We start from the raw sequence: 14,531 nt of genomic DNA on the forward strand, positions 1-14,531 counted from the left end.
TTTTGTTAGTCTTTAAGGTGCTACCAGACTATTTGTTGTTTTTTAAGTTTTTCCTGTTGCGCAAGAGTTCTTGTGCAAAAAGTCCTCCACATGAGCGCAACCACACTGCCATGTGTTTTTGTGCAAGAGAGGTGCTTTTGTGCAAGAGCGTCCATGGCAGTGTAGATGCTCTCTTGCGCAAGAAAGCTCTGATGGCCATTTTAGCCATAGGGCTTTCTTGCGCAATAAATTCATGTTGCCTGTCTACACTGCCTTCTTGTGGAAGTTCTCTTGTGCAAGAGGGCTTATTCCTCATGGGGAGAGGAATAACTCTTCCAGAAGAAGCCCTGTTTTCTGATGCTGTATTGTAGATTTACTTACTCAAGAACAAGCATGCAGTGTACATCCTTTGCAAGTTTTTGCGCAAGAACAGCCATTCTTGTGCATAAAGCCTGCAGTGTAGAAGTAGTCTCACAGACTAACTTGGCTACCCCTCTGAAGCTATTATACAAATGCTTAATGTTGGAATCAGTGGGCTACATGCAGAATTTGTAAAGTTATGTATGTCTGTAAGTCTTTGAAGGATTGGGGCTCTGGTTTGCACACTGGTTGCGCCACTGACGTGATGTATGACCTAGGTATTAAGGCACCTAACTCCCGTTCCCTCAGCTGGAAACCACTATCAAAGTACAGGGTACAGTGACTGCAAAGCTATGCTGATCAGGGGAAAAGAGAAAAAGCAGCTGAATAATCATTGGTATCACACTGTTAATTTTACATTTACAATGTTTGGTTGTAAGATGGGGAACCTATTACATTTCTATTATCAGTACAAAAACTAACATCTCATTTCTATTCATGCATATTGCACTCAATAGTGTAACACAGTGCCCAAGAGATAAGAAACTTCTTAGGATAAGAACTAGGTGAGGTGTTCTATTTTGCCATGGCCTACTTAGCAAAGGAGAACCAGAGTCACACTTTATGTATAGATGTGTTTGCTATGAAATACTCATTGCTCACACCTGCTATTATACAGCTTGCTGCACCCGTACTCATCGCGTTGTCTCTGTGCAGCCTGCTTGTGGTATTTCATCTTCTCCTGTTCAACTGCCATTGCTTTTAACTCTCTAGCACCTGTGGCCAGCCCTTTGTATGGCTGGCAAAGAAGAACAGGATATGAAAACACCAGAATAAATAGCAAAAGAAGCCTTGCAACTTTGCAGAATGGGATCATTCTGAATGCAGTCTGTGAACCAGCAGCACTATTTACCCAAGGTCAGGTATAATCATTATATACTCTTACACCTTAAATTAACACTGGTAGCACTCCTGACTCACTGATTTCATTAGGGCTAGGGCCAGACCCAGCCTTACAGTTAAAAGAGTTACCACAATATTCTACAATAATAGCACCCCAATATCCATATGGTATATATTTTGGCCATCGCTCTAAAATAGTGTCTTTTTTAAAATGAGAGCAATGATAGCTCAAGGCAGCATCATTTTATATCTTTCAGATAAGGCAACTTTAAGAGATGCCTTGAGACACTGATCTTGTTTAATGATACATAATTTTCCTTAATCAAACCTAAAGTTTACAGAATTTCCTCTAGTACTCAGTGCCACTTGTGGAAACAAGTGGACAACTATAAATCAGCATTGTTCTGTTCAAATCAATAGAACTATGTTGATTTACAACCAGCTCAGGATAATTTCTCTGTATGTGTTATACATTTCAGGCAAAATGTGCTTATTCTTACTCAGACAAGTAGTTCTGCCACATGAGTAACTAGTGTAGAATGTGATCCTCCTTATCATGTCTAACAATTTGCTAAAAATGTCAGAGATATTTAAAATTACAAGTGAATGGGGAAAGATAAATATTCCCTGCAGATGATTTTGAAGAGAAGAAAGGAAAAACTTTTTTTTGCAAAAATGATTTGGCTTTTTTAAAATGTGAAAACTGGAAAAAATTCAAGGCTATGTGTTGTAGGGTTAGTTTTTTATTAGTTTTTGTTGGGTGTTTGAAAAAATGATACATTTGGAATGAAATTGTGTTCCACAAAAAATTTTATTCAGGACAAAAGGCCATTTTTAATGCAAAAAAAAGTTTTAATGGGAAATGCTTTGACTTGAAATCTGACAACATGGGTCAATTTTATGACCATTATAATGCATAGCACAAGCTACATTATTGATGGATTTAATGTACTCTTGTATAGTGCTGTTCTACTGTATGTATGTTATGATAACTTTTGCCAATGGGTTAATACATACAATAGAGAATAGCACAGGTATAATTCAGAACCACAGAATTTTTAATATAAGATGAATTACCCAAACTGTTCTATTTAGCCTATACCATTTTTATATTCTGCTTACAAACCCTATAAACACTGAGCTGACGTATCATTGCCATGGATTCTTTGTCTAATAGTAACAGATGATGAGGATCAAAGTATAATATGAAATTTAATTTAAGATACATGTACAATTCAGGAAAGATTGAAAAACTAATTTCATATTAAAATATGTAGTATGAAGAGTTTCTTTTAAAGGGTATATGTTCCAAATAGCTCTGTGAAAATCCACCGACCTTATTCATACTCCTTCAACCCCTTCCCATTATTTGCATAATTAATTTTATATTCTATTTGCTTAAAACTGTAAGGCATTGCAGTGCTATTGTGAAGGGCTCCAACTAACATTCAGGGCTAGACAAACAGTTAAAAGCATTTAAGAAAAAGAGTAATATCCCAATCCTGCATTAATGGCACATACACATGCTTGACTTCAAACAGTAGTAGGACCACTGATGTCAAAGGAAGTCTGTATGTGTTTGCAGGATTGTGCCTAAAGTCCTAATTAGACTGATGTGGAAGCTGAAAGAGGTTCTGCCTCTGATTTCAATGAGAACAGGATTAGATACTAGACTTTCCACATTCCACTTCATCTAATGAAACTGCACATCCTCCATTACAAAGATGCCTGTGGTGTGGTATGACATTAAAATGACTTTACTATGAAATTGGTTTTTGATAGGAGGAAAGTCAGATGTAATTTTCCCCACTAGTTTTTCATGCAGTCCTCCTGGTGGGCACTAGCTCTCATGGGAGCTCCAAGTGTGTAAGTGCAGAAGATGAAGCCTAAGGAAGCTTAACCTTTGCAATTCTTCTACCATTGAGGATCTTGGTCACTTTGTTCTTGTAGTGACTTTCTGAGCCACTCTCAATACATTCTGGTCAGAAACTTCAGGTGCTGTTTTCTCACCACCAGTTCCACATGCCTGAATCTTTTGAAAGATTCTGATTGCCCCTCAGCCCAAAGCTGTTTCTTTGAACATCGACCTGTTCATTTTTCTTGAGTTTTGAACAGAAAATATATTTCATTGTTTGTTTTTCTGCATTAATTATTTAATGTACACAAAATACAGGTTCTGGTTTCTAAACATATCTAGTAGCACATGCTGTAATTTCTGTCTGAATGCAAAACTAAGGGTGTGTCTAGACTACAGAGTTTTGTCGACATAACGTCGACAGAACTCAGCAGTTTTGTCGATGCTGGTAAACCTCATTTTACGAGGCATAACGCCTTTTGTCGACAGAGTTCTGTCGACAGAAGGTGTTATTGCATCTAGGGTTGTGTCTAGACTACAGGGTTTTGTCGACAAAGCAGCTTGCTTTGTCGACAGAACCGAATGTAGTCTAGACACTCTTTGTTGATAGAAGCTTTGTCGACAGTATCTGTCGACAAAACTTCTGTCGACAAAAGCCTGTAGTCTAGACGTACCCTAAGCTTTTAGTAGAATGTACCAGACTACTGAAGTATCATATGATACAGGGCTCACAAAACACACAACTGCCTTTAGCTCATGGAACCCGATCCTACAACCTGTACAGGAACAATCTTAATGATAGCAGAATTACTGGTCTGAGCAATGTCTACATTCGTCACTCTTGGAGTTTATAAGTTATGGTGATGCATGATATACATATCTTGATAAATTAAGGGATGCGGGGTTGGGCTCATAATTGCATTTCTCACTGATATATTTGCTATCAAATTATTATTTGCTGGTCTAGCACGACAGGTAGTTCTTTTACTTCAATTTTAAATTGCTATTTCTTTCAACCATGTATATTATTATCCTTGTTTGATGCCAATGATGTGCTAGATTCTATACAATCCACAAAATACAGACAATATCTGTCTCAAGGAATTTATAATCCAGGTATAGTTTGCCAGTGCATATCATTTACAGTGTATAACAGTGAAAGTGATCAACCACAATATTACCTATCTATTAAATCACCCCATCTATTTAAATTAACCCTCAGTTATAACACCAAAGCAAGAACTCTGAATTTCTGGAACTGGAATTACAAATCATCCTCAAGTTCAAGTCTCATGCTGATGGCCTCAGTCGTGATGAGGGATGGTTGGGACATTATCAACCTAACATTCAATGAAGGTACAAACAGCTTTGTGTAAATTCCTGCATTAGTACCCTTCCTATCTATTGCCTTTGATCCTTATCTGCTTTGTTTTAACTATCCAGTCTTCAGGGGCTTACTGATGGCCAGTTCTGTCTTCCTGTTTTTCCCTTTGATATTTTCATACCCTCTGCTCCTTGTTTCCCGCCCCCCTTCATTCTCCCCTATTTATTTTGGGTCTACACATTCTAAACTCTAAACTCCGGTCATCTGAAGAAGTGGGCTGTGCCCATGAAAGCTCATGATACTATCTTCATGTTTTGTTAGTCTATAAAGTTCTATCAGTTTATCCTGTACAGACTAACTTGGCTACCCCCTAAAGCTTCTGGAATAAAAATGTTAGTAAAAAAGCAAAATTTGTGCCAAGGAGACAAAGGGACTGGGTATCTAGGTGCCACAACATGGCACTAGAGCTCAGTATTTCATGGGCACAGAAAGAGTGAACTGACACAGTTAGTCACCATTTCTTCATACAAAGAAAAGGTGGCTGCTTATTGGTTCAGTCTTGCTAGGCACTGAGAAAAGGAAACACCTACTGAAATTGGAGGGAACTGAGGACGCTCAGAAACTCATGGGATGGGGTCTGCATGTAACCATGAAGCAAGAAATACTGATCTAAGAGTAACCGTGACATATACAGACCATGTTTAGAAGTCTCTTGACGACCACAAAACACCTGCTGCCACAACCCGATATTTTATACTGGAGTGGGAGCTGAAAATGGTTCTACTACACAGAAGATGAAGTAACTGACATCTGAAGAAGGCCGGGGTAGCTGCAAAAGCATGGATGGATAGGAAGTTGTCCACACACATCACCAGCCACCCAAGCATTCTGCAGGGCCATGTACTAGAGCTGCAGAGGAGAGTAACAGGGAATGGTCATCTGCTTGTTCAAATGTGTGCACGCCCTGACAGGAAAATGGTCTCTTCCCTGCTACCAAAGGCTGCTGTGCACCCTCCCTTCAACTGTACCGGGATTGTGGATGGATCTCTATCCTCACCTCAAAACATTACACTCTGGCTACATCTACACTACAGGCTTCTTGTGCAAGAGCACGTCTACACTTCAAAGCACATCGCAAAAGTGATGTGCTTTTGCATAAGAGAGCATCCACACCACATGGATGCTCTTGTGCAAGAAAGCTCTGATGGCCAAGGGCAGCCTGAGGCGGGCTGCTGGCAGCTGGCACCCCAGGCGGAATGTGTGATCGGCGCCTCCACCTCCACAGCCCTCAATGGCGTGATGTCATTATTGGGCGCCCCATTTAACACAGTCCCCTAGGCGACGGCCGAGTTGGCTATATGCATGGGCCGCCCCTGCTGACATCCATTCACAGAATGGCCCTCAGAGCACCTGTGCTTTTTCCCATAGGGGTTTCTTGCACAATTAACCCCTGCAGAGCATCCACACTTGCCTTTTTGCGCAAGAACTCTTGTGCAAAAAGGTGTTATGCCTTATAAAAGGAGGTTTACCTACACCAGAAAAAGCCCTCTCTTCTGCCGTTTTACTGTCGATGTACTTGCACAAAAGTGCATTTGAGGTGTGGACGCTCCGTGGGTTTTTGTGCAAACAGCTGGTTTTGCACAAAAACATTGCAGAGTATATTTAGCCTCTGGAGGGACAGAAGGTGGGAGGGAAGGAGTCCCATGGCACACAGAGGTGGGAAAACCAGTGCATTGGCTCCCATATCCTATTTCCCCTGCACGTCAGAATAACCATAGCTCCCCTGTCTGTCAGGTTTCATGTGCCTATAGATTAGGGGTAGCTGTGGTTTGCTTTTAGCCACTGGTGAGTATGGAGTACAGATGATCTGGGGGTCCTGCTGGTGTTAAACATTATGTCTTTGAATATTGCTGCTCCTGCGATGCCTTCGTGCTGCTGAGAGGTACTGAACAGGGCTTTCCCACCAATGAATTTTTGCTTAGTGACTGATCACATGTTTTCTGTCCTTTTGAAGGGAACAAACCCTGACTAGTATCTTCCCACTCTGTGCTGAAGTTAGCAGAATGCTTCCTGTGGAATTACACTGAATAATATTATGAAAAGACCATGGGCGGTTGTTGAAGGTAAGGCTGGGGGAGGCAAGCACCCAGCCCCACCCCTTCTGACAAGGCCCCATCCTCCATGGGAGCCAAACCACTTCCCCATACCCCCTCCCCACCACAGCGAGGGTGAATGCATGTGCCTCAGCCTCCCTGGCCCTGGAGAAAGAGAAGGAAGGACAGTGAGCGGCGCAGCCCCAGCTTCACCGGCCCCAGAGTATCAGGGAGGGAGGAGGGCATGCGGCTTCAGCCTTCCCAGCCCCGGGAAGGGAGGAGGGGATGTGGCCCTAGTCTTCCTGGCCCCAGAGAAGTAGGCATCCTGGGGTGGAGTGTAGATGGGGGCCAGGCTGGCAGTTTGGGAAGGCATTACCTGCCCCCGCCTAGGATACCAGCCGCACATGGAGAAAACTTTATAGTGATGTGGGGATATGAGTCCTGGGGAAAAGAGATTTCATTTTACCCTTAAAATGGGGAATACAGATGCCTCCCACTATATGAAACTCTAGTTCTTTTCAGTTCCTAGATCCTACCAATATCTTAAATCAGAAAAATAAAAACCTATGGTGTTCAAAACAACATCAGACAGACAGACAGTGGTTAAGGTATTAGCTTGAGACTCAGGAGATCTGGGTTGTTTCCTACTCCATCCTAGATTTCCTGTGTGACCTTGGGCAAGTCAGTCTCTCTGTGCCTCAGTTGCCATCTGTAAAATGGGGCTATTAGCACTTTCCTACGTCACAGAGGTATTGTGAGGATGAATCCATTAAAGATTTTAGGATATTCTGGCAATGGGAGTAATATATGGACGATAGACAATACATACCTTTACATATATATTTAAATAGCTAAATATATATATTTTTTAAATCTCTCCTTACTGTTTCATGTTGTTTCTCTTTAGCACTGTAGAAACTCCACTGAATGAAAAGTGAATCCAGAGGCCCAGTTGTTTTGTAGGTACAGAGAAGAGTGACATTTCCACCAACAGTGACATTCACCATGCTCTGGGGCACTGTTACAGTCACGCCATTGATGTGGCCTGCAAGGAATAAGCATTGTGAAGAGAGATCAGTCTGAAGCTGCTGCCCACTAAGGCTACATCAACACTGCAGAGCTATTTCAGGATACTGGAAGTATCCCGGAATAGCTATTCTGCATCTTTTGAGCATGCCTGTTATTTCAAAATATAATGGGTTTGCTATTCCAACATCCCTGTAAACCTTGTTCCATGAGGGTTAAGGGACACTTCAGAATAGCACTTTATTTCGAGGTAAGGGTGCAGTGTAAACTCACTCTAAGAAACACTGCTTTGAGTTCTGTTGGACTGGTTCCCCTTCTTCCCCACTGCCCTGCAAGGACCTATGATAGGTTCAATACTGTTTTCCCAGGTGGTGGGGTGAGTGTTCTAGATTTAGTAGCTGGGGAGGGATGAAGATGACATGGGACCCAAATCCACTAAAAAAAATATTTTAAAGTAAAATAAATTTAAGTTTCCTAGGCTTGGTCTACACAATACTGTTAATTCTTTCCCAGCTGAGTGCTCTCTGCTGCCTGGAACATGCACGTTTATTTCCCAGCGAGATTATTCAGTGATTTTCTAGCTCTCCCTTACTTCCAGGCAGCAGAGTACGCTCAGCTGGGAAAGAATTAACAGTGTTGTGTAGACCAAGCCTAGGAAACTTAGATTTATTTTTCTTTTAAAAAAATTTTTTAGTGGATTTGGGTCCCTTGTCATCTTCACCCTCATCCCCAGGCAACATAGATCTCTTTTACATTTGTCACCAAGGGTCAAGTAGGCCAGTTCCCGCCCTGAGTCGCTGCTGTACCTGGTTCCTCTAATCTGTGGAACCTATTTTCCTAGAATCCAAGCATCCTTTCTCAGTTCTTCCCTGCTAATAGCTTAGCTTCTTGAAGTGCTTCTCAAGGTTCCAGTGCACAGCTGTGCATTTGCACTGTTCCCAAATGGAATCTGGGGGCAGCAGGTGGCAAGAGCTAATTAGGTGGTTCAAAAATGTAAAAAGCACTAAGTATTATTTACAACTATTTTTCTAGTAGATAGAGAGTTGATATATTGAGGTTGTGGGGAGACAGCTTTATTTTTATGGGCAAGTTCTCATTTTTTTAAGTGTTTTCCCCTTCTGGGGTTAAAGGAATTCTGTAAAACTGATCAACTACATAGCATGTGAAACAAATAGCGTGGAGGTCAAAAATAAATAATATATTGTACACAATTAAAAGTGTCTATTGCAATTAAAAATAACAGAGTTGGAACATAATAATTTGCATACTTTTCAGTAATTCTGTCAATAATTCTTGTATGACTTATACATTACTGGTACACAATGGGCATGAGAGGGTTGGCAAAATTTGATTTTTAAAAATAATTACTGTAATTAAAACAGATGTTCAGTTTTATAAGCATTATTTTTTGTTTTTATCAATTCCACAATCTTAGGGCAATTATGCGGCAGTCAGACAATAATTTAATGACTGTAGATGCTGAAATTCAAAAAAAGTACTCAAGCAGCATTTTTCTTACTTCTATCTGTAAATTTCAATTATTATCGAGGGAAATATGTTTTCATTGATTTGTGCATGTATGGCAAAATTGACATTTGCCAACATTTACAAGTAAAAATTTAATCCTTCAAAGCCTAGGTTTGGTCACATATTCTTGAGTACCTAGTTATCACACTAAGGCATATCAGAGTTGGAAAGGAGTGTGGAATTGAGTCCAGAAAGTTATACAAGGCAATGAGCTAATGTGCATTTCATCTGTCAGTCAAAAATAAATCATTCAAGTAAAGCAGTTCATTGGAGTTGGGTTTTGTTATACTTTTGAACTCAATTTTCAAGCTACAGCTTTAAGATTCTGATGGTGCATTTGTCCATTCTGAAAATGTTCCGTGTTAAAGAAAAATATAAGGCTCCTCTAGTTTCTTATGTGAAAATTAGTGGAGTGAAAATTTTGTATTAAAAAAATACTCTAGATGGGATTGTTCCATTTATAATTAATTGAGGTACTAAGTTCAAGATATTCTTATTTTGAAGGAATACTTGTTCTTTTTTTCCCTTTAGGGTGGCTGCCACTAAATTTTAAACAAAACTCTTCACAAACATCAATAGGGCATTTTGCTCAAATAATCCATGGTATGATAAGAACGTAAGAATGACCATTCTGGGTCAGACCAAAGTTCCATTTAGCCCAGTATCCTGTCTTCTGAAAGTGACCAATGCCAGATATCCCAGAGCAAATGAACAGAACAGGTAATCCTCAAGGGACTCATCCATTCCCTGTCACCCTGACAGAGGCTAGGGAATGATTCATAGTGTGAAAAGAAATCTCATAGATTCTGAGGTATTTTAATTATATAAATATTCTTTCCTCATGAGATACTGCAAAGAGTGAAAATATTTTATAAATGAATTCTAAACTCTTCCGGGCAGGGACTATGTCTTCCTATGTGTTTTTACAGCACTGTTCTTACTGAGGATTGAAATCCTCACAGGGACCTCTCTACTAGCATAAAATAAATATTCAATAACATCATCCCTCTGGGTGTTTGTGTGAAGCTATCCTCTTTGGTATTAACCCCTAGAGCTGGCTGGAGGATGACAATTCTGTTCTGAGACAACTTTCAAGGTTTTTAAATCGGTTTTTATTCTGTGTTAGAACAAAGCCAAAATCTTCCAAACATTTTCATGAAACAGCCTGGCATCAAAATGTCTGGTTTCCGATTCTCTCTCTCTTTCTCCCTCTCCTGCCACTGTAGTCAGAAGGGCCCAGAGAGTGCTGGGCCTCAGAAACCTTCCTGTCAAAACCATTGTTAACATCGATATACCTCTGCACCATGTTTTGACTGCAATGAATTAGCATATTTCAATGAAAATACTTTGAGCTGGAAATATTCCGACCAACCCTATTAACCATGTAGGGTCCCAACCCACCAATCTTTTTCATCCAGTGCAACTGCTCTTAGCCAGTGCTGTTAACAAGCGAGTGCTCACCATTGTGTTTGGAGAACTGGACCTGAAGAGCCTGATCCAGCAACATTTGACATCAATGGGAGCTTTGCCATTAACTTAAACAAGTGCAGGATCAGTCACATAATCCTTGCTCATGCGGGTAGCCAATGAGAAAAACTCAAGAACTACTCATGTGAGAAAGCTTATCTGCTCAAACTTGTGAGCCTTTCCTTACAAGTATTTAATCTGTTCATATGCTTTATCGCATAACTATGAGAGATTTCCTTGTTACAGAAAAAAGTTAATATATAGTTTTTAACAGTAAGATACTAAGCAGGAAGACAAGCACTCTGCTACGCACCAAAAATCATGGTTGCAGTAGAGAAACAGATGCAATAGAGAAACTCATTACAACAATCTGTAACCTACTAAGGCCATGCCTATAGTATTCTACCAAAGCCGCTGTGCAGCTGCAAGATTATTTGTGTAGCAGCTCTAGGCTGGTAGGACGTCTCCCACTGACATAGTGCCATCCATAGCAGCAATACTGTACGTGTAACTTATGTTGCCGAGGGGCATTTTTTCACACCCCTGAGTAACAAAAGATGTAGTACAGACGTGATCTCACTCTCCTTTTGTCCTAAGAATGCAGAGGTGTTAACTGCCCACTTCATTTTGAAGGGGCTTTTGTAACCTGAGTTAACTCCTTATGCTTCATGATCTGTCCCACCTTGTACAGGTTGGACCTCCCTGGTCCAGCAATGTTGGAACCTGACTAGTCCCAAACGAGAGAATTTTCCAGATGAGGGGAGGCATCCTCTGCCGCCAGCCCCAAGCCAGCCAGTCCCCTGCCTCTGGTTCCCCTCCCCAGCCGTGCTGTCCGCCTTGCTGCCACCGGCATCTCAGCCACGGGCTGCCATGGACATTCAGGGCTCTCCAGCTCCCAGCCCTGTGTTGCCACAGTTCTCTGGACCTGCGCTGCCACAGGCGGTGAAGCTTCCCCGGCTTCACTTCTCCAGCCACAGCCCAATGCTGCTGCAAGCAGCTGGATTTCTCCAGCTCCTGGCTCCACACTGCCATGGTTTCCTGAGTCCATGCTGCCGTGGACTGCCAGGGTTCTCCAGTCCTGCGCTGCTGGTCCAGGCTTCTTTGGTCCCCAACCCCATGCTGCCATGGACTGCAGGGGCTCTCCAGCCTAGCCCCAGCACTTTTGTGAGGCTCTAGCCCCGCTGGCCCTCCTACCATTAGGCTCCCAGGCTTTCTGGTTCAGGAGCATTCATGATCCTACCAGACCACAGATATTGCTGGACCAGAGAGTACTGGTTTTCAGAGGTTCAACCTGTATTTAGCTGTGATACTCTGTGACAGGTCTTTCCCCGACCTGAAGAAGAGCTCTGCAGAGCTAAAATCTTGTTTCTTTTACCAACAGAAGTTGGTCAAGAATGAAAGAACAAAAGAAAAATTACCTCAGCCACCTGGTCTTTTAACAAGATAAATGTAATTTTCCTATCTTGATACTGGCAGTTGCAGAGATCTTCCCTACTGGCATACATAGTCTGATTTCAATACTGAACATCTGCACCATTTGAAACACAAATCTGTATTTTTAAATTTTAACCAAATAGTTTCACTGAATCCTTCTACTAACATTTAGTTGCTTTGCATTTCCAAAACAACTAGCAATACTTGAAAGAAAAATAGACTTGTGTATGATAAACACAAGTTGGGAGTAACTGCTTAAATTGTTCATGTGATCCCCAGAAAAAATAATGGCATCTCTAAGGCTTTATCTTACAAGATGCTGAGACTCATCTGAGTACTCTCAATTTCCATTTTCTTCAGCGGGAATGGAATGTGCTTGGAATCTCGCAGGATCAAGCTTCTAATGTCTATTCCTACAAGTCTATTCCTTCATGCTCAGCATAATTCAATCTCTTTTAAACAATATATTATAAGCCTTAATATATCGTATAAGTCCTACATTGCACAATGATTTACATATATATTTCACATTAAGTTTGTGAGTAGAATGAATAAAGTCTAAAGGACTTAAAGTTAAATATGGGCCTAACTTTGCCAAGTCATTATTTCCCAAGGATATAGCCCATAGAAACAAGACAAAAGCCAAGTTTAATTTTGAGATGTCTGGAAAATGCTAAAACGTACTCTTGCCTCCTACTCAATTTACAGCAACGAAGCATTAATTTACTATAGGTAATGATAAAATAGTATCCTAAAGACAAAATACTAAATCACTATTCTAACTGCTACAATTCCACAAGATACGTTCTTTGGCATCATCCCCACAGTTTTCATTCTAGCCAGAAGTAAATTTCTCATGTACTCCTATTTTGCTGGCAAAGTTAATCTCCTATTTTAGTTATGTTGTTTGTTTTTCTCACCTGAAAGGGCTGCTATAATTGCAAATATCTTCAGCATTGTTGCAAACATCTTCTCAAAAGTCTGCAGAGAAAGAACCCTGAGGCTGCTGCTTACATGGACTAAAACGCAACTGATTTTTTTTAAGTGGTTTTTTTTGTTTTTCTTATCAGCAGCGTATCAACGAGTCAACAGGCTTTTTCGTTTTCTTCCTTAATCATATGTAGACCTTTCTCAGAGTAGGTTGTGACTGTTCAGTTAAAACCAGCTCAAGGGGCGTGTTCACTTGGGACACTTGTTAATAATAAACCCTAAAATTCTGCAAATCGCATAAGGGTGGGTTCTACCGCCCTTCCTCATGCCATAGCAGTACCTGACTTTACATATACTCCATTGGGACTCTTCGTAAAGTACTACTCAACATGAGCATAGCAAGCAGAATTTAGCCCTTTGTGAATAAGGGTGATAGAATTTGGCCATAATTCCTCATTAAGAAAAAAATCAATAATTTGTTTTGAAAAATGGATTCTGTAGTGATAATGCTTTGAGTATGTTTGAAAAATGGAAATGTGCAGTACTGGGTTGAAGCTAATGTTAAAAAAGTATATAATACACATGTTAAGAGACTAACATCTGTACATATGGTACATAGTGCTTAGATTAACCATAAATACAAAGAAATGCTACACTGTGCCCTCATGAATAACTCTGCTTTCAAATGTCTAGAGGGGGCCCATACAAGAGACACCAGCCTAAAATAAAATTAAAGGAGACTTTTTTAAAAAAATACTGAAATATAATCAATTTTGATCCATGTATGGGGCTGACAGATTTGATAAGAAAATTGCACAATGACTTTATTTTGTTTTGTTACAGTTATCATCATCATCATCATCATCATCCATCAAGGCAAGTTCCAAAGGGACATAGCCTCCTTGCAGATCAAACTACACCCAGACAGATCTTCAGCAAAGTCTCTGAGCGAGTCTGGCTAGATATTCAGTCCTCCTAGATAACTTAGGAGGAGAGCAAGGTAGTCCAGTGGACAGCTTAGGGCTTGAAGAGCTGGGTTCTATTCCTGGCTCTACTAGTAACAATGAGCTTCTCTGTGACTTGGTTTCCCCACATGTAATAATGGGGATAATCATGCTCACCCATCTTTGTAAAACACTGCATCCTGTGGCGGCAAAGTGCTATAAGAGCATTGAGTGTTCTATTAATGATAACGATCCACACAAGGGGCCTGATGCTACTGAGGGCTGACCACCTCCTGGGAGTCAGTGAAATTCACCAGGAGCTGCGTGCGCTCCAACTCTTGCAGGACCTGGCTCTCTGTTCTTTATTCCATCCACCTGAGTTGATATTGATTCAGAATCAAATATTGTGATGATTAGAGTTGTTTCCACTTATGCAACTCTGTATATTTAGGTGGATGCATGGAAGAGGGCAGGCTGCATTTCTCCTATGCATAAGGACACATATATAGATGGGAAACAGGAAGCCAGCATGAACCAAACCCCAAGACTCAAGTTTCTCCCTGAAACTTTGCGAATACTGGGCTCCAGGTGCATGCGTGGTAATCTATGTCTATCGCTACAGGCGATCAGATGTGAGCGAATCTGACTAGGAGCACTTAAATTACTGCTCCATTCAGCAATCAGTAATT

At 40.9% G+C, this 14,531-nt stretch overlaps 1 protein-coding gene across 1 annotated transcript in view; it reads right to left on the bottom strand.

Moving 5' to 3' along the window:
* Positions 1–13,251, bottom strand: part of VSIG1 (V-set and immunoglobulin domain containing 1) — a 37,985-nt gene extending 24,734 nt beyond the window's left edge. Inside the window, exons 1-2 of the mRNA XM_014580128.3 lie at positions 12,889–13,251; positions 7,399–7,559 (exon numbers count right to left, since the gene is read on the bottom strand). Of these exons, the coding sequence (XP_014435614.2) occupies positions 7,399–7,559; positions 12,889–12,937 (210 nt within the window). The 5' untranslated portion in view covers positions 12,938–13,251. The remainder of the gene's footprint in view (positions 1–7,398; positions 7,560–12,888) is intronic.
* Between the last annotated feature and the right edge of the window lie 1,280 nt (positions 13,252–14,531).

This window comes from Pelodiscus sinensis, chromosome 13, assembly GCF_049634645.1.
Source record: "Pelodiscus sinensis isolate JC-2024 chromosome 13, ASM4963464v1, whole genome shotgun sequence".
Taxonomy (NCBI): Eukaryota; Metazoa; Chordata; order Testudines; family Trionychidae; genus Pelodiscus; species Pelodiscus sinensis.